Source organism: Nelumbo lutea, chromosome 1 (genome assembly GCF_056320005.1).
Source record: "Nelumbo lutea isolate HS-2025 chromosome 1, American lotus-T2T, whole genome shotgun sequence".
NCBI lineage: Eukaryota > Viridiplantae > Streptophyta > Magnoliopsida > Proteales > Nelumbonaceae > Nelumbo > Nelumbo lutea.
This window is the reverse complement of record NC_142684.1, coordinates 118,246,766-118,270,228: the sequence shown is the minus strand read 5'-3', so window position 1 is coordinate 118,270,228 and position 23,463 is coordinate 118,246,766. Positions and strand designations below refer to the sequence as shown.

General features: G+C 35.9%; 1 protein-coding gene across 5 annotated transcripts in view; it reads right to left on the bottom strand.

The window, feature by feature from the left end:
• Positions 1 to 328: 328 nt before the first annotated feature.
• LOC148877052 (HAD-superfamily hydrolase, subfamily IG, 5'-nucleotidase) overlaps positions 329 to 23,463 on the bottom strand; it is a 30,685-nt gene continuing 7,550 nt past the window's right edge. For 3 of the 5 annotated variants that reach the window (XM_088980943.1, XM_088980923.1, XM_088980933.1), the window contains 14 exons: positions 23,206 to 23,426; positions 22,863 to 22,955; positions 22,616 to 22,699; positions 19,653 to 19,769; positions 15,575 to 15,680; positions 15,408 to 15,470; positions 15,228 to 15,281; positions 14,691 to 14,748; positions 12,452 to 12,528; positions 9,614 to 9,684; positions 8,747 to 8,807; positions 7,814 to 7,873; positions 6,715 to 6,777; positions 329 to 607 (listed from right to left, as the gene is read on the bottom strand). In XM_088980943.1, coding sequence (XP_088837069.1) covers positions 485 to 607; positions 6,715 to 6,777; positions 7,814 to 7,873; positions 8,747 to 8,807; positions 9,614 to 9,684; positions 12,452 to 12,528; positions 14,691 to 14,748; positions 15,228 to 15,281; positions 15,408 to 15,470; positions 15,575 to 15,680; positions 19,653 to 19,769; positions 22,616 to 22,699; positions 22,863 to 22,955; positions 23,206 to 23,426 — 1,251 coding nt within the window. In that variant the 3' untranslated portion in view covers positions 329 to 484. The remainder of the gene's footprint in view (positions 608 to 6,714; positions 6,778 to 7,813; positions 7,874 to 8,746; positions 8,808 to 9,613; positions 9,685 to 12,451; positions 12,529 to 14,690; positions 14,749 to 15,227; positions 15,282 to 15,407; positions 15,471 to 15,574; positions 15,681 to 19,652; positions 19,770 to 22,615; positions 22,700 to 22,862; positions 22,956 to 23,205; positions 23,427 to 23,463) is intronic. The other 2 variants (XR_016110726.1, XM_088980916.1) reach the window with 2 other exon arrangements.

Genomic DNA, 23,463 nt, shown 5'->3' with positions numbered 1-23,463 from the left:
TTGCTTCATCTGCATTGTGAATAAACAAAACAAAATAAAACCTATAACCCAAAATTTGGATTCAACTCATTTGCAGTCCCATACTTTTGTACCAGTACAAATGAAATTGCACTTAAAAAAAACAATGTATAAAGAACAACCTGGTCCCTTGCCCACCATCCATGTCCATTCCATTCTGTAAGACGAATAGAAAGTTATACCTTTTCTTACCAAGCAATGGATCCAGACCCAATCACCCAAATCAGCTAGGCTGCAGATCTGCACTGCCAGAGAAACGTAGAAAATTGAACTAATGGTGCAAGTATGCAACTAGTGCTCATAAGGCTGCTTTATATGTAACGCGTGAAACACATTTTCATGATAAGTTCAACGAATTTCTTGCACATTTTGTTCGGCAAGACATTGATGTACAATGTCAGAGTACATGAATTACAAGACACCATCTGAAAATGAATAACCAAACTTTCAAAATGGACAAAATTATTCACACCGTAAGAATGTCAAATTCATGTGGCATAAAATCTTCACTGGGTCTGTAGTATTTGTCTGGAGAGTACAAACTCAAGTTGGTCACTTGGCTAGTGTAAAGACATGCAAACCTCTCAACCTGCACAAATATACATGAACCATTACCAAGGAATTTGGTTTCGTTGATAAATTTCATAAAATACAACCATGTTCCACAGAGAGAAATAAGCATTCCTGAGAAAAGCATCCCACTGTCCCAAGAAGAACGAAAGCATAAATGAAAAAAGAAATAAGTAAGATTGCTATTTCATTGGGAAATTAGTTTCCCAAGAACATCCCAAACATTCTTGATAGTTCCCTTGTCCATGATAGACTTCTCACATGTTTCCTTTCACTTTTCATGGGTTGCAAAGCATCCGTAGTCTCATACAGATTTTCTCGGGAAGTGCCAATACCAACAGGGAAAAATGTCCCTAGAAATTATGGCAGATATTGAGCAGATCATGTGGCAAACAGTAGGACCCGGCTTTTAAGAGTCCCAACTTTTCTTCTGATTATTTTCATAATATCCGGAAGGAGTATTTTGACTGAGTTCATTCTTGGCCATGAGATCTGCCTAGTTTTGGGCTGATATTACTTGTTTTTATTTACATAGCATAGTTAGGGAGTTATTGGGCCTTAGACCCATTAGTTTATGTTTTAAGTTAAGAATGCTTACTCGGTTCTTACATGTAACCGACTTACTAAGGGCATACTTGTCTTTGTACTCTTTTTTTTGTGACTATATAATCTAATGGAAGGGACGGCCAGACCTAATTTTGGCTTCTCCCATTCTCTTCTATCTCTCTTCTCTTTCTTTCTTTGCAGAAACCTTATCTTCTCTTTCTTTTCTTCTTTCTTTTATAGATTTCATATCAAAATAGGTTTCATAGCAAGTTCAAAGATTTTTTTATATGCTCCATCATGCAACCCTAGATCGGTTGACTGCATGATGAGGTAAAGGGCTGATCGAAGACTTCAGGCCAGTTTTTGGATTTTTTTGGTGGATTTGCAACTCCTTGTAACTGGTCTAGGGTTTGACACCAAAATCAAGAAGAACTGGAGAAAGGGAGAAAGTCCTGATTTAGTAGGACTCTTCATTTTTTAACAAGGAAGTGGTGCTCTAGTTTTCTAGGGTTCCTTGAGGTTTTCTGAAGAGGGTGGTTCAAGTCCCAGCCTTTTTGGAGGCCTCTGGAGGGAGCAACAACCTCTTCTCTCTCTTTTCTTACTCCTTCGGAAAAGAGGATCTTTTGAGGAAGGGGCTTCTAGGGTACCAAGAAGGTGTTTAAGGTTTCTAAAGGAGATAGATACCTTTCTTTTCATCTCAAATTGATTTCCTAATCTCTTCTGGGAGTTATGGAGGGCTATGGAGTTGAAAACAAATTTGTAGGTGAAATGGGACCATGGAAGGAAGTGTTGTAGACCTCTTTAGGGCCAGGACCATCACCACAATCAAGTTAGATGGTACAAACTACTTAGAATGGTCACAATCTGTAAACATGGCCATTGGTGCTCGTGAGAAATTGGGGTATGTCACCGGTGAGGAAAAGAAACCTAAAATTAACTACTTTCGATGGGTACAGGAGAACTACATGGTGATGGCCTGGCTATGCAATTCCATGTTGGCCCATACAAGTAAGAACTTTTTATGGGCTAACACAGCTAAAGAGATTTGGAATGGAATAGCAGAAACCTATTCACAAAATGAGAATGTTGCTAAAGCCTACCAGTTGAGAAACTAGGTGATTACTACTAGGCAAGGAGATAAGTCTGTTGCTATTTATTTTTCAGCCCTCAAAACCTTATGGCAGGAGATAGATCATTTGGAAAATGTGGTTTGGGAAAATAGCAAGGATGCAACAACTTATCAGAAGCTGGTAGAGAAGAATAGGGTTTTTGAATTTCTAGTTGGACTTAACTCTGAGTATGACGTTGCATGACAACATATTCTTTCCCGAAATAGTGTAACTCTCTCTCGGGCATATGCCTTTATGTATGGAGAGGAGGGTAGGAGGAATGTGATGATGAGGAACCCAGGCCTTGAGCAATCAGCTATGGTTAGCACAATGGAACCTAATCCGAGTGGGGACAAGGGTGGAAATGAATTGAGGAAGGAGGACAAGAAGGATCTGATCTGTTACTACTGTAAGAAACCTAAACATACCAGAGATAACTGCTCGAAGCATTACCTACACCTTGTACTGACTTGGCTCAGAAACAAGAAGGGCAATGTGAATATGGCAGTGATTAGTGATTTATCAGGACCACCCACTATAGCTTCTCTAGAGTTTGTTTCAATAGCTACAGTGAGGGCTGAATTAGAAAGATATGGGCATTTTCTGAGTCAAAGGGATACAACTAGTTCCAACTCATTATCAGGTGGACAGCAAGGTGCAAGTGGATCAAGAGGTAGCCATTCTACTTCATTTGCACATACAAGTAGTTCACATGCCACTGCAAATTATGTATCCACTACAGGTAAGTGGGACCTCCCTAGATTATAGACTCAGGAACCTCAGAACATATGACCAACATTTCCACCATTTTCTCCTCATACCACCTCTGCTCTAGTAGAGATAGAGTTTCCACAGCCAATGAATCACATGTTCCCATTGCTGGGAAAAGGTTCATCAAGATAACTGATACCATTACCCTACCTTTTGTCCTTCATGTTCCTAGACAAAGTACTAATCTTTTATCTGTTAGTAGCTTGATAAAGAATTTGAACTGTTCAGTGATTTTTTCTCCTAGTCGTTGTGTTTTGCAAGATCTGGAATCAAAGAGGACAATTGGGAGTGGTTGTGAAGTGAATGGAATCTACCTTCTTGATGCACTTCCCAATCATCAAGAGTTATAATGTCAGTAGGAGCATTGAGTCAGAGTCAGTTGGTCAGGTTATGCTTTGACAAATCGGTTAGGGCATTTGTCTTTTGCTTCTTTGCATTTTTTGTTTCCAAAATTGTTTGAGTTTATCAATTTGTCCAGTTTAGAGTGTGAGAGTTGTCAACTTGGAAAGCATTGTAGGCATTCCTTTAAAGCAAATAATAAAAGATGTTTTTCTGTTTTTTATATTGTTCATACCGATGTGTGGGGACCAAACCATGTTTCCTCTATGGGTGGTTATCGATATTTTCTTTCGTATGTGGATGATTATTCTTGATACTCTTGTATATATTTGATGAGATCCCATGATGAGGTACCGTCTTTGGTTCAACAATTCCATCAGATGGTGTTGACGCAATTTGGGGTACAAGTGTTTAGATCAGATAATGCCAATGAATACTTTGAAAAAAGCCTGCACATACCTATTGGAACATGGAGTAATCCATCAGAGTAGTTGTACATGCACTCCACAACAGAATGTTGTAGCAAAAAGGAAGAACAAACATATTGTACAAGTAGCAAGAAGTATGATGTTGAGCTCTACTGTTCCAGTTCGTTTTTTGGGTGATGTAGTTCTTACAATAGTTTTCTTGATTAATCGGGTGTCTTCTCGTGTTCTTGAATATAGCACTCCATTTAGCCTTCTTTTTCTTGAGGAGGTGTTTCATATTCCTTTAAGTGTGTTCGGATGTGTATGCTTTTGTCCATGTTCTTGGCCCTCACCGCTCAAAGTTGGATCCTAAGGCAGAGAAGTCTGTCTTCCTTGGGTATGCAAGAAACCAGAAGGGATATTGTTGCTATAGTCCAATCTCTGGGAGTCAGTACGTTACTATGGATGTCACCTTTTTTTAGTCCACACCTTTTTTTCTCTACGGGTTCTTCTCAGGGGGAGTGTTTTAGGGAAGGAAGTGAGCAATCTATTACCACTTCCTGTTCTAGCTCCTTTGTCCACTCCAGTGTCTGACCCACTTTACCACTTTCATTGTGTCCTATCTCTCAGTGTTTTATATGACAGCGCCTACAACAGCACAAGGTGGTTGAATCCATAGTAGAGGAACCCACGTCACTTCCTATCGGCTCATCAAAGATTCCAGGTTCGATTGACACAGACCCAAGTATGTCTCTTGTTACCCATGATGGTTTAGTTCCTATTGATACTACTACTCCTGCTCCTAACACCATTACAAATGACCTTGATCTCCTTATTGCACTCAGAAAAGGGAAGAGGAAGTGTATTACTCATTGCATCTCACACTATCTTTCCTACAATGGATTATCTCCTTACCGAGCCTTCCTTTCCTCCCTCAACTCCTACCCAAGAGTGTTAGTGAGGCTCTCTCCAAACCTGAGTGGAAGACAACTATGTAAGAGGAAATGAAAGCATTGATTAAAAATCAGACATGGGAGATTGTGGATTTACCCGATGGCAAGGAGACAGTTGGATGCAAATGGGTTTATACAGTGAAGTGCAAGGTTGATGGGAGTATAGAAAGGTACAAGGCGAGGCTGGTTGCAAAAGGATACACTCAAACTTATGGCATAGATTACTTGGAAACTTTTGCACTAGTGGCAAAGATGAGCTTAGTTTGGATTCTTCTATCACTAGCAGCTACATACTCTTGGCCACTCCTTCAACTTGGTGTGAAGAATTCTTTTCTTAATGGAGATTTGCAAGAGGTGTATATGGATCTTCCAACTAGCTTCTACAATGATGTATAAAGGGAAAGGTATGCTGGTTGGAGAAGTCTCTATATGGTTTGAAGCAATCACCCAGAGCTTGGCTTGACAGGTTTAGAAGTGCATTGGTTGTATTTGGCTATACTCAAACTCAATCTGATCATACTCTTTTTGTGAAGAGGAAAGGGTCACTTGTGTCAGTTTTGATAGTGTATGTGGATGACATTGTAGTCAAAGGAAATGATCCAAGTGAGATTTATACCTTGAAGAAGAATCTACACAAAGAATTTGAGATTAAGGATCTTAGGGAGCTGAAGTACTTTTTGGGCATTGAGGTGGCAAGGACCAAGCATGGGATCTTCATCTCACAAAGGAAGCATGTTCTAGATCTACTACAAGAGACAGGAAAACTTAGGGCAAGGGCAGTTGATACATTTGTTGATCAAAACCACAGGATAAATGCTTCAGAAGGTGAACTAGTGAAGGATGCTAGAAGGTATCAAAGATTAGTGGGTCGGTTGTCATACTTATGTATGACATGACCAGACATTTCTTATGCAGTGAGTGTGGTGAGTCAATACATGCATGCGCCACGAGTTCAGCATTGGGAAGTTATTGATAGGATACTTTCCTATTTAAAGGGACACCCAGGTAGAGGCATATTGTTTGCTGACCATGGACAGTTGAAATTAGAAGCTTACACAGATGTTGATTGGGTAGGGTGTCTAGATGATAGGAGATCTACATCAGGAGTTTGCACTCTTATTGGAGGTAATTTAGTTTCGTGGAAGAGTAAGAAACAAATAGTAGTAGCAAGGTCAAGTGCAGAAGTTGAATACAGAACCATGGCACATGGTGTTTCAGAGCTTCTCTGGATTCGTTCCTTGTTAGGGGAGATTGAAGTTGAAGCCGAATAATCTATGATGCTATACTATGACAATCAAGCAGCAATTAACATTGCCCACAACCCAGTTCAACATGATAGGACGAAGCATATATAAGTAGATAGACACTTTATAAGGGAAAGGGTGACATCCGAAGAAGTTTGCTTACTATATGTCACATCTGACTTATAACTTGTTGATGTTCTTACAAAAGGTGTTGCAAGAAACAAGCTGGAGCATGATCTACACAAGTTGGGAATGTATGACATTTATTCCCAACTTGAGAGGGAGTGTTGAGTTTTGGGCTGATATTACTTGTTTTTATTTGCATAGCATAGTCAGGGAGTTATTGGGCCTTAGGCCCATTAGTTTATGTTTTAAACTAAGAATGCTTAGTTATTACAAGCAACCGACTTACTAAGGGCATGCTTGTCTTTGTACTCTCTTTTTTTGTGAATATATAATCTAATGAAAGGGGCAGCCATACCTAACTTTGGCTTCTCCAATTCTCTTCTATTTCTCTTCTCTTTCTTTTCTTCTTTCTTTTACAGTTTTCATATCAAAACAGGTCATCCAAACTTTTCTACTAGATCCAGGTTGGAATCATGGTATGGTATCTCACCCTGTGCATATACCAATACCATTGTAATGGGCAACTCATAGTTTACCTGGCAGGTGTACAATAGTACATTGAAGAATATAGAATCTTCAGAGTACAGTGAAGAAACCTCAATAAGTTGTTTGAAATCCATATAAGACTGACCTGATGTGCAAAGCGAGAGTTCTGGTAGCCAGTCTTCATGAGTTGTCCCCAGACCCTGTGAAACTGATACAGATGACAAAAAAATGTGATAAATATATAATGAAGTAAACAGCAGAAAGAGAGAATTTAAAAAAAAAAAAAAAAACTAAAATGCAGGACAGAATTTGAACATGTATGCATTCATCACTAAGGACAAAAAATTAAATATCTAAAGTTAACTAACATATGAAGAACCAAAAATCAACTATGTTTTGGTAAGTGAATAGGAAATTGGATTAATTGGAGGGAGAGGATCCATCAACATAAGTACATAGAGTACTTGTTAACAATGCAGCAGCTAAAAGACAACCAGATATAGAGACAAAACATAGAACATGCAACAGCTATTTCAGACTACAATATCATATAGACGGAAAGATGTCCTCCCTGATTAGCATAGAGGGAGATAAGTATCATGTAGTTAGCCAATTAATTCATTTGAACCCTTTGGTCAAAAGTGAATATTGACCATCTTTGCAAAATCTGGCAATGCCTCAGGTACCTTGCTTCTAATCCCAGCAACATTAAATTTAAAAATAAGTTTGGGCTGACAAAAATACATACAAATGGAGTTTCCAGAAGACCCAATTCCATATTTGAAATCAATATTTTCCAAACTCGAGTGGAATCTGAAATTCAACCCATTTTTGGGTTTCTGAAAGCCCTCCACCAAAATGCCATCTTGTTACATAAGCAGGGTCTGTACAAAAGATATCCTTCAAGAGATTTTTCCATCTTGAAAGAACTAATTTTCCAAACACTCAGATAAATGAATTTCGAATCCATCAGTTCCTTACATTACAAACCTCTTCCTTATAGACAGAAGTGTTCTCAAATGGAAAGCATAAAAATAGGTTGTACACTAACGACTAACCCGTAATTTCAAATCCATCTGATTGTAAGTATGCTCATGCTCAATATGCAAACAATCTCATGATTCATAATAGATGAATGGAGTCTCAGAAAACCCACTTCACATAAAAATGTAATGGCACAGTTATTTTTCCAGTGATAGTTTCTTAACATGAAAGATTACCTGGTTGAAGAAAAGGTTACTTACCCATTGGTGAAAACTTCGCTGAGCCTGTTGATGGCGAAGACGAACTTCCTCCCTTTGAGACTATCAATCAGAAGGATTGAGAAAATCATATAAATAATTTGCTGGGCCTAATACAGTTTTTTTTTCTTTGCTTTCTTTATGATGACAAAGAAAATTAGAGAAGCAGAGAGAGAAAATAACAGATGAAACCCCCAAAAAATTATGATGAGAAAAGACAATTAGAGAGCTTCAGATGAAACTGCAAGAAATAAACAAATGGCTAATCCTCCAAAAACAACACCACCCAATCGGTCAACTAAATTTATGTTACTGATTTATTTCCTTTTTGTAATATCTGGATTGAGTATCTTCTTTCCATGTAGAACTTGTCATGTACATGCTTAAGTTACAAACTTGAAAACCTAATTAAACAAGCTTCCATGGAATGCTCTCACTTTTGGAAATTTAAACTAATTAATTAAAAGCAGAAAAACGTTAAAAAAAATAAAGACTGTTTCTAGGTAAACATCCCTATAATAGACATGAGACAGATGGTCACTATGTCTCAAAGCTGTATGATATTGTGCGCACTTCGGCGGTTTGGCCTAAAATGACCATTTGGGCCCTCTCAAGACCCTACACCACAGCCCACAGGCTCCTTGTTACCATTGGGAAAGACCTACAATTTTAGCCAAGTTACCGCACCATTGAGATCTTAAGGGTAGGACTATGACTAAATGCCTGACTCAAGCGATATTTACTTGGGGGCTGTTCATATTCTAATTATATTCTTTTAATTGCTTTGGTTTGCCATATTCTAATTATAAGATACTTGGGGGCTGTTCATCAAAGCATGTGATTTTTTTTATAACAAACAGCCCCTTAAAAATTAAGAAAGAAAAAAAGAAAATATATTTTTGAAAAGTTGCACAAGAAAAAGTCAATGTGGCTAACCTCCAATTCCTCCAGTTCAGACAAAAAATTCTGCTTTTCATCAACATTCACATCTTTGAATCTGAAAAAGAAAAAGTAAATAAATAAATAAAACAATTTTCCTGAGGAACAATGGTGGCTGCAGTTAACAGCCCAGGACAGTCCAGAAACCCTAAAAGTCCATAAACATAGATCCAGAGGGACTGAATGAAGCTGTAATGGGTCCAGCATGAATCCACAACAGTTATTGAGAGGTGTTGCTGCTCTATAGTAACTTTCTATAGGGTGCAGCAACCACATTCCTAGAACCTTGAGTGCTTTCCTGGGCTGGCCAAAACATGATAGCCAGGTTTTCTATGTATGCACTTTAAATATGCTATTTTTTTCTACTTTTAAGCCTTTAAGTATTTAAATTATGCATGCATGAGTATTAAAGATTTAGTTTTTTTTTATGTTCATCTCTAGGTAATCTTCTTTATTTATTTTGAGATTATTTTCTTAATTACTTAATCTCAAAAATCTGAATTATTGTTCTTGATATTGAATTTCAGGATCTTTACATTGTTGATAAAATATAGCCTTATGTTGTTCATTGAGATTGATTTGACTACATCTTTATCCCTAAAACTTTCCTAATATAAACATGTTCCATGAATTTTTACTTTTTCATTTCCTTCATCACATTGTCTGTTTGGGGTTTCAGTAATCAATACAAGCTCCTAAAAATAATATTTTATTTTAAAGCTAGATTTAAATTCTAAAAAAAATTCTAGATAACTCTAAAAGCCACCATAAAAGGAATAAGTATTATGAAATGGAGCTGAATCAGACTTGTCATGTCTCTGATGATCAACTCAGAGCAGAGTCTATCCTTTGCATAATGCTTACTTGAGAGACCATTTTAGATGATGTATTTTGTCTTCAACAAGATCACGCTCTTTCCTCAACAACCGAAGTTGCTGCATCAACAAAAATTACAAAAGATAAGAAACAAAAGGCAGTCAAAAAGTTTTTTTTTTTTTTTTGGGTGGGGGTGGGGGGGCGGGGACTAATTGTACACTATCATGTCTATATGGACCTTGATTCAACAGTAAGAGTCAATAAAAAACAACATAAAATCATTTCATTAGGGAAAGAAGAATAATTTGTCACTGCTTCCTGATTCAATGATGGTATCACTAGAGATGTACATTGTACATAATTTGGGCCAGCCACAACTACCTAACCCCAAAATGACTATTTAACTATTTACATACATAATTTTCATATGGTTGCCCAAAACCACTGTGCCCTGTTCACCCCTAGTTTTTCTTTTTTTTGGAGATAAATAAAGAAAATTTATTAAGAAAAGAGTAAACAGCAGATGATGGGCAATCGCCCTGAAGAAATAAGCAAAAAACTACAACACATTCCAACCCTCCAACTCCCAGAAGACAAGAAAAAACCTTCACAAGGGAGCCTTTCCTTACAAAACAAGAACAAGAAAAACAAAACAACAGCCTTCCAACCAGAAAACCAACCCAACAGCCAGCCAAAAACATTAACCTCAACTTTCAGAACCCTTGCCTCGCCAACTAAAACCACAACTTAAACAAAATCCTCCCACCTCACTGCCAAAAGAATACTGATTAACTTTACTCACCCTTTTTCACCTCCAGAAAAACTTTTCTTGCAAACTCTTTTCCTCCAAAAAAGTGCAGACCCAAAATTTTTCTAACCTGCACTGTCTCAACCACTTTATCCAGATCCAATTTTTTTCTCAACTAGCCTTGTTTGATCTAACACCTCTTTATCCTCACTCTCCCCTACCTGTGAATCTTCTCCACCCAGTTCACCCCTAGTTTAGCCATCGAGTCAGAAGCATTGTTCCTGATCAATGCATCCATGTAAATGTGATAGCCAACTGTCAAGTTGTTCGATATTCCTCATGATATTCTGGTGTTGCCAAGAACCCTGGTGGCCATTCCTCAACCAGCCCACCACTATCATGTAGTTCACTTGTTCCTAAATGGGATTCCCTTTTAAACTGTTTTCTTAGAAAGCTTTACACAACCATTGAGATGGACCAAATACTTTTAAGTTGTAAGGGGTGATTCCCCTCTCTTGTGGGTTATATCACTCTGATTAAAAGTGCCTTTCTTAGTATTCTCATCTACTTTTTTCTCTGTTTTCTTTTTTTTTTCCACAAGCATACTTTGTTTCTCTGTTTACAATAACAGTCTCAGTTTCCAAAAGGTTGGAACAAAGGGACTTTCTATGGAACAGAAGGGTTAGCTGGTTTAAAACATTGAGAGGTTTGGGTGTTCAAAAGATGAATGCGATGAATAAAGCTCTTCCTGGTAAATGGCTCCAGGAAATGGAAGAGGGTAGTACCTACTGAATATGGAGAGTCAACTAATGTTTGGGCATCAAGATCAGTATCAGATTCTTGTGAGGTCAATTTCTGGAAAGGAATTATGGAAGTCTATGAAGATTTTGTCTCTAAAACAATTTAAAGTAGGTGATGCATCATGGGGACAACTTCAGTTGTACAGAAATGCTTAGTACCCTTTGCCCTAGACTGTGTAAAGTATCTCATCAAGTTTGAAATAACAACTGTGATTTTTTTTTTATTTTACAATACAAGACTCTGGAGTGGTTTGGAAATGAATCTAATATCATAAGGCATGAAAGCTATTAAAAAAAAAGGTCAAAGGACACAAATAGATCTCTCAGTTAAGGATTCCTGCATATTCCTACTCTCCTCCAAATTCACATAATTTCTTCTTTGAATTGATCAAATGACTAAAAGCATAAGCTATTAGAGAACAAAAGAAAGGGAGAATGTGCATTTCCTTGATGAAGACCTCTCTAGACTAGAAAATAAGCCTCTAAAGGACTGAAAACTAGGGGTAGATGTTGTATGGATCACATTTAATTTTTTTATTTAAAGCTAGTTTGCATGAAAGGACTATTTTACCAAATTTAATCTAGAGATAAATCCCATCTCACTTTTGGTCTGCAGCAATATTATTTTTTTGAATAAGAATTGCCTTATTTTAATATTAATTATAAAGAGACAATTTTAAGATATCAATTCTAGTCAAAACAATTTAGAGATTAGAAAAATAACATAACTGAATCATCATCATCATCATTAAAATAATTGAACAATAAGTTGAATTCATCAACATTCTGTCTATATTTTTCATGAAGGTAAAAGTGCCTAATTTCGTTCTGTAACCCATGGAAAAAAATCAAAATTTTAGAAGCACCATCTAGATCAAATAAGTATCATCATATAGAAATATGAGAGAAATGTCAGTTAAAAAAGATAATTGTAAAGACTTTCTGGTTCACTTAACCATTTACAAACAACCAAAGATGTCTATGGTGTATCAAAGCAAAAATAAAATGAATCAACAAATTCTCAAGTAGGAAGGTAGTTGATATCATCTTAACAACATATAACATAATTTAAGCAATCAAGTTGCATGATATGACAATCAAGCAAGATGGAATTTCTGAGTAAAAAACAACAGTTAAAAACCATGGATAAGCATAGATAAAGTTATGCACGAAAAATACATAACAAGTCCTGAACCATTAAAAACACATAGGCTGCCAACCATATTTTGTGTCTGCTTTTCAAATAAATCTTTAGCCAACATCTAGAATCGAATATAGAGAATATAATCAGCATTCAAGTAACATATATGGTTTGCAAATAAGGCATGTTATGAACACCTTACGAGTCTCCCTGGACTCCCAAAGGAGTTCCACCTCCCTTTCCAGCTCTGGAACAACAAGCATTGTTCTCCAACCTTTAAAACAAGAAACAAACCATAACTATACAAAGAAACAACCATGAGTATAAATGGATTCACACCCCCTAAAGAAAAGAAAAAAAAAAAAAAACAATAATCGCATGACTAAATAGGATGAAATAACATTTTGCTAGATTTTTGAAACATCAACTACCTGAATGCACCATATAAATTACTCTGATAAAAATAAACCACTTTGAAACTATCAAAGCACACAATTCATGTTAACTAATGTACTAGGTTTCCCTACAATGTTTTTTTTCTCCTTTTGATTGGTAAGTCATCCATTTTATTAGTTGTGGTAAAAGAATAGTATTATACAAAGAGAGAAGTGTCCCAAGCTCCACACAAAGAAATTTAGGCTAGCTTTTGCTACCTAACAGTCTAACACAAAAACCAGAGTACTTGTACTCCCATACAATTATACTGCCTGATTAGTACCCCTCAGTACAGCAGATTTCTGTTCACACCTTGCCTTACCACATCAGCCTTACAACTGACCGATCTTTGGGTCCAAACAAAAGATCTTAGTTCTCTAGCCAGATGATTATGTCATCTATAAATTGCAGATGAGTGATACTAGCTCAAATATGTCATACATTAAAAGATAGAAGCAAGAAAATTATATTCTTATACAGAGAAAAAGGATAAATCAATCATAGAAGTATAACAAATACTCTAAAGTGCATTTCACAATATATGTTTGTGAAATTCTAATTGATGCAATCTCCTTATATCCCAGTAAATAGTTTTACCAACCTAGATTGCTTAGTTTCATTTTATTGTCAAGAGTACGAGTTATGCATAATGATGACTTTTCATCATTTTTTTCTTTGTTTTGGTTTTGGTGTGTATGTGTGGAGGGGGAGAAGAAGGATAAGCTTGTATTGAGGTGGACTCTAAAATCAAAATCACAAGAAACATAATATAGATGCCAGCATCTTTTACTTTGGTAGAATATAAGAGATGTATGGTGCAATTTCCTTATATATGTAATTATGAAAATTACCTTAACAGTTTTACACATTTCTTAATTTTTGTTCTTCTTTCATTATGTTTCAGTTAAATTCTCAGATATATTTCCATCTCCCACGTGGCATATATGCAACTATATTCAAACAAAAAGCAAAGACATGGAAATTGACATTTAAAACCTTGACATCCATGAACATAAAAAAATTATTTTTATACTTTTCATTACAAAAGAATGGAAAATCAGCAATTTGAAATTATTTTAGAAATTATCCAAACAATTCAAAAATCTGTAATCAAATGGTTAGTCACATAGTTGTCAAGGCAACGCCTAGGCGGGCGCCTAGGCAACAAGGCGCCCTTTGAGGCTCGCCTCACCCAATCGCCTAACAGTTTTCTACTTCCTACTATAAAATACTTTTTTATTCATTCCTTTTTGAGATGATAATTATAAAATAGACATTATTAAACTAAAATAATCATTTTGTCTGTTTATATACTAATTTCTTTTTATTATTTTCTTATTTATTAGGGTTTAATCAACACAAACATTGCTAAATTCTGCACTGAACCCTCAAAGACTTAAAAACCTGAACCGTTAAGTAAGGAAGAACTAAAAATTTTATCTAATCAGCACATTTTCCTCTTCCGTATATTCTTCTTCTTCTTCTTCTTCTACTACTACTACTACCAATACTTTTATTTTCTTCTTTTCCTATAACAAAAATAAGGGTTCAGCCCCTATATTTTTTGAATTTTATTTTCCTTCTTCCTTTTCTTCTCATGAATATGTTGATTTTCTATACTTAAATATGAAATTTATACTTTTCTTATGAAAACCATGAATAATTATTAAAGAAATATGGTTATGGTACCTAGGGAACTACCCTAGGATCTATTTTTCAACATAAAAAAATCCATCGCCTAGGCGACTAGGCGCCCCCCAGTCGCCTAGCCTCACCTTGGCGCCTTGAAAACTATGGTTAGTCATAATATCTAATTACAAATTACAAAACTAGTAAGAAAAATTAGTAATAGTTTATGTTTTAAACAAGTTATAATTATATATGCTATTGCATATCACAATGAATACTAAGTAGCAGTTAGAATAATTCTAATAAATTCAAAGGTTATCAAGAAGAGCAAAGAAACCAATACAAGAAAAAACAATGGAAAAGAAACTATACCTAAAACTTTTTTACTGCGTAAAATATCTCCATATATGTGATCCCCAACGTAAAGAACCTAGTTCATATAAACAGAACTTCTTAGAAATGGCGGGAGAAAATATCTATTGTAAATAATACAATAAAATCCAAAAAAGAAGCTTTTCTAATCAGTTTTCATTCTAGCCACAACAAGAATTCATGGGGGAAAACTGAGAGGAAAAGCATTTCTAATAAGTTTCCATAAAGGATAGACTTTCAAAAAGGTCAACTCTCTTTCATATTCAATTTTATATAAGCATATAAGACAAGAAATTGAAAAGAAAAGAAGTTTTTATGTTGAATTAATTTGTTACGAATGATAGAATTAAAAGTTTATATAATTCATAATTAGGCCTTTGTACATATGAAGCATCTCACTAATGATAAATCAATGATAGTAAAGAAGTTTGTAATGTCCTTGTTATATTTTCAGAACAGCAGGGTATTAGCAATCACTAATGAATTCCTTTGACCATTTTATTGATAAAAAGAATGTTGGACCAAGTGATGCAGCACCTGTGAACTTGCTTCAATTGAAAGTAGTTTATGAAGATGGCCAACACTTCCTCCCTAGAAAATGCAAGTTCCAGAACATCATCATTAACCAACAAGAATTTAATTTATACATCATAGAACTTTGCCATTAATATATGGCCATCTATCAGAGGTTAGATAAGAAATAAGTTAAGTGAATACCTGGAAAACTCTACAAGCCTTTTTTGATTCTTTAGATGGTAATCTTGGTGATGAGTTTCCAATCTTTTAGCCAAAAAGTAAGATCAACAAATAAGTAGAGACATAAATAAGATTTAATATGGAATCCAAAGACAGGAAAGAATAGCATGAGAATTACAAATACTAACCTGGGGTACTGGAGTTCCATTATCTGTATTAAGTAGCATTCCGGACTCTGGTTCAACCTCAAATAGATTTGCACGGTTATCTTCATGGAAAAAGCTTGGCTTTGAGCTGTAGACATTGAACCAAAGATGATAAGCAGTTTTTTTATGCTAGGCATAAACAACTCCTTTAAGTTATAAAAAAAATTAAAAAAAAAAGAGTAAATTGACTAGGCTAAAAACCATGTACTATCAATAAGGAACTGCATATATTCATTGAGATATCTTAATGTAGCACAATACAGTTTCTGAACATAATGGCATTTTTCTAATGCCAAGTGGTAGTTTTCTTCAAACCAGAAAAATTAGTGGGCAAGCACTAACTTTTTACTAATTCTTCTCCTTGTTAACTAAAATAGAGCACAAAGGGCCAGTGGTACAAAAGTCTCAAGAGAACCAAACCCATTCAAAAGGGTCCCCTTGTAAAATACAGAGCTGCAAGTCCTACCCTGGCTAGAAAAAGGCCCTTGGAAAAGAACACTTCTCCATGTGAAGCAAGTTAGCCATCAAATTAGTATATCTAAGAACATAGAAAAACAAGGGGTTCATCCTGGAACTCAGGGACCTTAGCTCTCTGGTCATCTGATGTTATATTGCCTGTTTGGGAGGGCTTTCACACAGCAGCTTCTGGATTTTCATGGTGGGCCCCACACAGAAAGCATAGAAGCTATGTCTGGTGAAAAACCTGGGGGCTGTTTGGCAAGTCTTTTTTGAAAGATCTTCTGGAAGCTCTAATAATCAAAAGACGATGTGAGCTTTTGCATCAAGATCTTAACAGCTTGAAGACCGTTTGGTTAAGGCATGTCTATCTGCGTGAAGATGAGTTGAAAAAAAAGGCGAAAAGCTCCATTTGGAGCTTCCCGAAAATAGCCCAAAATGGGCTTCTCGCATCTTTTCGAGGCTGTGGCTTTCAGCAGTTAGATCTTTCCCAACCAAACGGGAAAAGACCAAAACACGAGCTGCCGAGCTTCTAAAAAGCTGACAGCTCACACGAAAAGACGCACCAAACGGGGCCCTGGAAAACCCAAATGCACTTAAATTGAGCTGATAAATTATCTTTCCGGGGATGTCAATTTTAGTAACTTGTTCAACGCGGCTAAGTCAACACAGCTCAAACAAAGCTGAAGACCTCCCAAATGAGCTCATAACCTCAAAGAGCCTGATCAGCTATCCTCATTTAACTGGTTTTTCATGATTTGTTGTTTTCTAGAAATAGATAAAAGAGGTACAATGTAGCAAAGATATAAGGTCTGCTATAATCAGAGCTGTGGTAGGATGTGCAAATATCCAACGATGAAATAAGGTTTTAATGTTTTGTATATTGTCCAAGAACTACAACAGAAAGAAAAGAAGGCTGGATAGTATGTACATAAAAGTGGAATTCCATTAACTAGAACATCTGATGAGGCAAAAAAAAAAGAAGAAAATTGAAAAAAAAAAAAAGTGAGCGTACTCTGTTTTGCATGTTTTTTGTGTTAGGATCCCAAATTGTTGTTTTTTGGTAGCTTTGTTGACAGTTTGGGACCAGGGGTATTTTCGTCATTTTATAAGCCAGATTCTGGTCAGGGGCAGTTAGGTGCATATCTGTTGGGTTTTGGTCTCTTGGGTCTTTTTGTAACAAAATTTATCTTTTGGGGGTTCATTTGAAGTTAGTTTTGTTCTTAAGGAGTTGCTTGTGAGAGGGAAACATTCTAGGGCTTTATGTGTAAATATTTTAATTGGCTTCTCCAGCAAGCCATTGGGTCTTAAAAGAGAAGGGGGGCTGTTTCTGGATTCTGGAGGGGTCTTTTTGGTTCTTTCTCTCTTGTTTGAGTTGTAGCTCAGCCCCAGCTAGGGTTTTTAAGTATTGGGAGCTTGGGTTTTGAGGAGTCAACTCATTTTGGCACCTTTCAATCCCTCCATCACTGCATGTCCGCGCGGGAGGCCAGCTTACTTCAGCTTGGTATTTCTTGTGCTTATTGCTGTATACTTGAAGTGTTGCATGTAAGTTGTTTTCTAACCACATCAGCATCAGATAGATATAAGAGAGGAAAAAATAGAAATATTCTGGTTTAACAAAGAAGCCAGCATAAGAAATAGAAAACAATGTAATTAGATCAGAAGAATAAAAGAGGGGGAAAACAGGGAATTTTTTAATAAATTGTATGGAAAATAGGTAGAGATGTGCATTAATAGAAATCCAAAATGACCGTGAGTAGCATATAGAGATGTACTCTCCCCTGTACAGTGAAAGAAGAACAGAAAATGATGTTATCCCATTGTCCCCTGAAATAGACTGTCTTAAAATTGCAAAGGCCTTGAGGATGGAACCCAGCATCTAGGTTTGTTTCAATCCTTCTAATTACCACCTTCATTGTAGACAATCTTCTCCTTCCATATAGTCCAGCATAGAGCAAAACTCAACAAGTTTCAAAGAATCTCTCCCCAAACATTAAAATCATTCACCAGCCACAATGAGATCAGCATTGATAGATCTTCTAGCACTACCAATTGCCACTTAAATAGCCCCAAGTTTTGAATGTGATCTTTATATTGCAATGTACTAATAAGTGCTTGACTGATCCCTCCCTTTGGCCAAAAAGATTGCAAGCCTTTTGCAACAGAGAAAATCTATGGTAGAAATGCACACTTATGAGTCTGGGAGGGAAACATGAGAATAGTGGGACCCATACTTTTTCCTTGATTCACGTGGTAAATTTTGAAGATTACTTTCTCTTAAAAGACTTGTGTTCTGGATGAGACAGAAACTCTTTTGGATGTTCTTCATTATGGTATGCATATATCACTTTTTTTAATTGATGACATACATATATCAAATTATTAAGAGAAAATTTTCAGGTACCACCACCAAATGTTCTCTTGCAACAAAAGCAATAGCTCATCTCACAATTGATGAAAGCTACATGTTGTATAAACAAAACAATGCCATATCAAAAGTTGTTACTTATTAAAAAAACTAATAAAATGGAAACCAAAAAGATAAGAATATCAAAGCCATCAATCGCAGAAGAAAACTCAACTCATCTCAGCCTTAAGCCCGTTTATTTAAGTCCATAGATCATTTACTACCACTTATCCCATGTTTTCTTTGGTCTTCCCCTTGCTCTTTTTAAGCTTTCTACTTGCATAGTTGTACCAAGTCACTCTTTCTCATTAATGCATTGAATATTTATCTATTAAACCATCTCAATAAACTTTGGCCCATCTTATCACCAATTGGGGCCACTCCCAAGTTCTCTCTTATTTGCCTATTTCTAATTGTGTCCTTTCTAGTCTCATTTATCAATCTCAGGCTTCTCAGCATACAAGAATGCTGGTCTTATAGCTGTCTTATATAATTTTCCTTTTAGTCTCATTGATATACACCAGTTGCAAGCACACCAGATGCATTTTCCACTTCAACCACCATGCTCTAATTATCTGTGAAGCATCCTCATAAAAATCTCCCCCATTATGGATGATTTGTCCAAGGTACCAAAAATAACTAGTTTGGAGTATCACCTAATCAATTTTAATTGCACCCTATGGTTATTGCTATTCTTACTAAAATTATAAAATATGTATTGTCCTAGTCCAACTTATACACATATGCATACAATGTATTATGCATATGTATATAATTATGGATATGACACTAAACACAACAGAATGGCAATGGTGAAACAGGATTCATGTAGCTGACCCCATATAGTTGGGACAAGGCTATGACAACAGACAACAACAACAACAACAACAACAACAACAATGTTTTTTTTTTTTGGTTTTGAAAGGTGAAAAGAGTAATTATATTAAGTGTAAAAAATATATATATATATGACGACAACGATGATGGCAATGATCTTGAAATCTTTTGATTCTAAAGATACTCTAAATTATTCAAACTTTGCATTAGGCCCATCTTATAGTCTTATCAATCAATACTATATCATCTACGCACAGCATACACCACTGAAATCACAAAACTAATAACAAATTATGGGCAGAAAGACTGTTTTGCAAGTCCAAAAGAGCAGAATATAGATACGCAAGGGAAGAAGATAACCTGCCAGTGATAACAACATCAAAATTTTCAAGCCAACTGTAATTGCAAGAATGGATACCATCTGTAGTTTGATTCCCACAGAGGAAATTCATCACAACATTTGTGTAGTCCCATAAACTGCATAAGAAATTTAACAGATACCATCATTGTCTCATACACTGAGTAAAACCAACATCAAGCAGTACAAAAAAACAAATAGAAAGAAATATAGAGAAAAAACACCTAAATTTTCAACATAAGCACTGTGTAGTATTAGGAATAGGCTAATCTTCGAAAGACAATGAATCTCCTCTTCATTTAACAAGAAAAGAGAACATCATATAAGAAACTTGTACGGATATTGGACCTGTTTTAAAGAACTGACTTTCCACCTAGAAGTTACAGACATTTCATAGGATGCCTTGTAGGAAGATTGGTTTGCCACATTGGGCAGGTAAAAAGTGATCAAATCTTCTCTTTCAAGCGTACCTGTGCATCATCTCTTCATCTTTAAAATTCCAGTTATAGTAGCAAAGAGGATAGAGAATATTATGAGAGACTTCTTGTGGGATCTTGATGACTCTAAGTCTAAGAAGACGCACCTCATTTTTTGGGGCATAGTTTGTAAAAGAAGAAAAGAGGGGAAACTTTGTGTGGGAGAACTGGTAAAGAGGAACTGTTCTTTCTTACGAAAATAGCTGGAAAGGTTTCTGTTAAATTCTGATAAATTGTGGCGTAAAATAATTAATAGTAAACATGGCTCTGCTGAGAATGGTTGGGATGCTAGTGTTGCTGCTGCCAAGACCACCCTATCCTCTCCTTGGAAATCCATTTATGGCCTTCTTAACTCCTTTCTGTCCTTCATTCATTATGATGCCTCATGTGGAAACAAAGTGAGATTTTGGGGATATCTTTGGTGGGTGAGATGGCTTTAAGGGACAAGTAACATTATATTTACTCCATTTCCACTTATAAAAAAGACTATTATCCATTGGCTACCATACTTGGAACTTGGGTTTGAGAATAGGTCTAAGGGATTTTGAGCTTCCTGTTGTTCAAGACCTTATCTCATCAGTGTAAGGAATTTTCTTTGATACTGCATCCCTTGATAAGAGGGTTTGGACTCTTACCCATTCTGGATTCTTTTCTTGTGTGTTGTTCTTTGATTGTGCCTCCTCCTCCCTGATTGGTACATTCCCTGCAAAAGCTATCTGGAGCAAACCTGTCCCACCTAAGATTAAAGCTTTTCATTGGGAGGTCTACCACTTAATAATCCACATTTATTAGGTTCTTCAAAGAACAAGACACAATTGGTGTTTATCTCCCCCCCCCCCATGTTTGTGTTGTGTATGAAAAGTAGTGAAACTATGCATCACTTACCAATCTCCTGCAATTATATCTCTAGCATTTGGGTACACTTACTTTCTATCTTTGGATGTAGGTGGGCCCCTCCTAGAGACATGAAAGGCTTGTTTGATGATTCATTCTTCTCCCCCTGAGAAGAAGAGGAAAGATTTTATGGAGATGTACTAGGGCAGTCATAATTTGGTCAGTTTGAGAGGAGAGAAGTGCAAAGAGTCTCAAGGGGAAGATCTTACCAAAGAGGTGTTGACTGACAACATCAAGATCAAGGTTATTCATTGGGCTAAAACAATACCTACTTTCCATTCCTTCTCAGTGGATGACTTTATTAGAATTTTTTTTTCTTTTTTTTATGATAAATTGGCAAGTTCTTGCTTCTTCCTCATACACATCCTTGATGCCAACACTCTATTCTTCTTGAAGGCCAAATCAAGCTTAACTTTGATGGTTGTAGCTTGGAGAATCTAAGCAGACGGAAATTTTGGGAGTTTTTAGACACCATGATGACAAGATAGTTGCTTTATATCAGGAGTCAGGACCTATTGGAACTGGTAACACTATAAGAGCAGTTTATCCAGTTGGTAGTGGAAGGAGATTCTAGGACTATTGTTGGGTGGCTCAGGCAAGGGAGTGAGGAACCATGGCAGTACAGACATATAATGAGGGAGATTAAGCATTTTGCAAGAGCATTAGGAGATACGTTCTAATGGAATCCAAGAGAAATTAATTGCTTGGAGATGTGATTCTGTCCTCTAAATCTGATATTAATTTCTGATTACAGCAAATAAAAAGGAAGAAAGAAAAGAGGAATACAGAAGAAAAGAAGAAGAGAAAGGAGAAGAGAGTTCAATGATGTTCTCTCCTCTCTCACTAATCTTTTATTAATCTAACTTAATTAGGATTAATTACAAGTCTGCCCTTAAGTGGGCGGCCAGCTCATCAATAACTTAAAAGAATTACAAAAAAGTTAACAGGCCCATTAACAAATAAAGAATAAAAAGAACACTACTTAACAAAAAAAAAAAAAGCATTAGGACCCATTTGGCCTAGTCTCTCAACACTTGGCAGATGGGTTAGCTAAATAGGGGACTAAGAGATCTCAAATGTACTTGGGAATTATTTCAGGAAGGGATGAATGATATGTAATTCATATGTTTGATGGACTGTGGATGGGTAGAAAATGCTAGCCCAAACTGAGGGGTGTAATCATATTGTACTGTATACAATTCTCAATTCCTTTCATAAATTAAAAAAGTTCTTTTTAGTGATCAAAAAATAAAGTGATTTTGTTGGTTCATTTTGCATTCAGCTAAAAACAACCATAGACTGAAACAGCAAAATATAGGATTACCCTTTGCAACTGATCTGCCAACTTCAATCGGCAGAACTAAAAATAAGAACACCATGAGCTGCTGCTATACATAACTTATAGGTGTCATACATATTATAGGCAATATGTATTTTAAAACCAACCAAATATCAACCAGAAAAGCTGTCTAGGTGTCATACATATTATAGGCAATATGTATTATATGCATATGCGTGTATTTGTGTATTTGTGTATGTGTGTATGCATGCATGCATGTATTTCTTACAAAGAATTAGTAAAAGTACATCATTACCTGTTTGTCACCAGGAATGTGGCACGACCAGAATCTCTAAGCATTTTAATCATAGGAACTATTGAAGGATCCTCATTTATGTACCTAATAAATAAACAATACCACAGTAAAATGATATTACATCAATACAAATGATTGAAGATTTTCTACTAAATTTATGATATGATAATATAAATATTCTTAACGACAATTTTACTCATTTTCTTCCTTATTTTAAAACAGCTCAACCAATGCATATACTTATTACTTTTTAGGATCTTTTGCAACCATTTGCTTCAAAGTTCCATCACGATGGCACAAGTCAACTGCAGCTCGAACATCTTTATACATCCGGGAGTAGCTTGAAGAATGTAATACAATATATAAGTAAGGGCAGAAAAAAAAAAAAAAAAAAAAACAAGAATCAATTTACCCATTTAAAATTTATCATGGAAAATAACCAACTTTGAAAACAAATGAATGTAAAATAGCATGACTATACTGTTTATTATGCACCAAATAACTGTAGCAAAATCGATCCATAACAAATAACAAGATGAAAGAAATGCATGAAACAATTGAATTGAAAGGTTAATGACTAATTTTCATACTCAGCATTATTTGGTACTTTTCCAGGATTATTGTCCTTGAAGTCAACAAGTTGGGCAAATAGGTAAGCTTCTGCTAGTGAGAAAAGAGTATCAATAAGAGCATAATCAGGCTCATCAAATGAATCTCGTAACAATGTGTTTCCATAAGTTGCAATTTTGTCTTCCTTAGACATCTCTCTAAAGCCATGATAGGCTACTTTCACATATTTGTGCCGATCCATCTGCAAAAGAACAAAGAAGAATTTGTTGTATACAAGA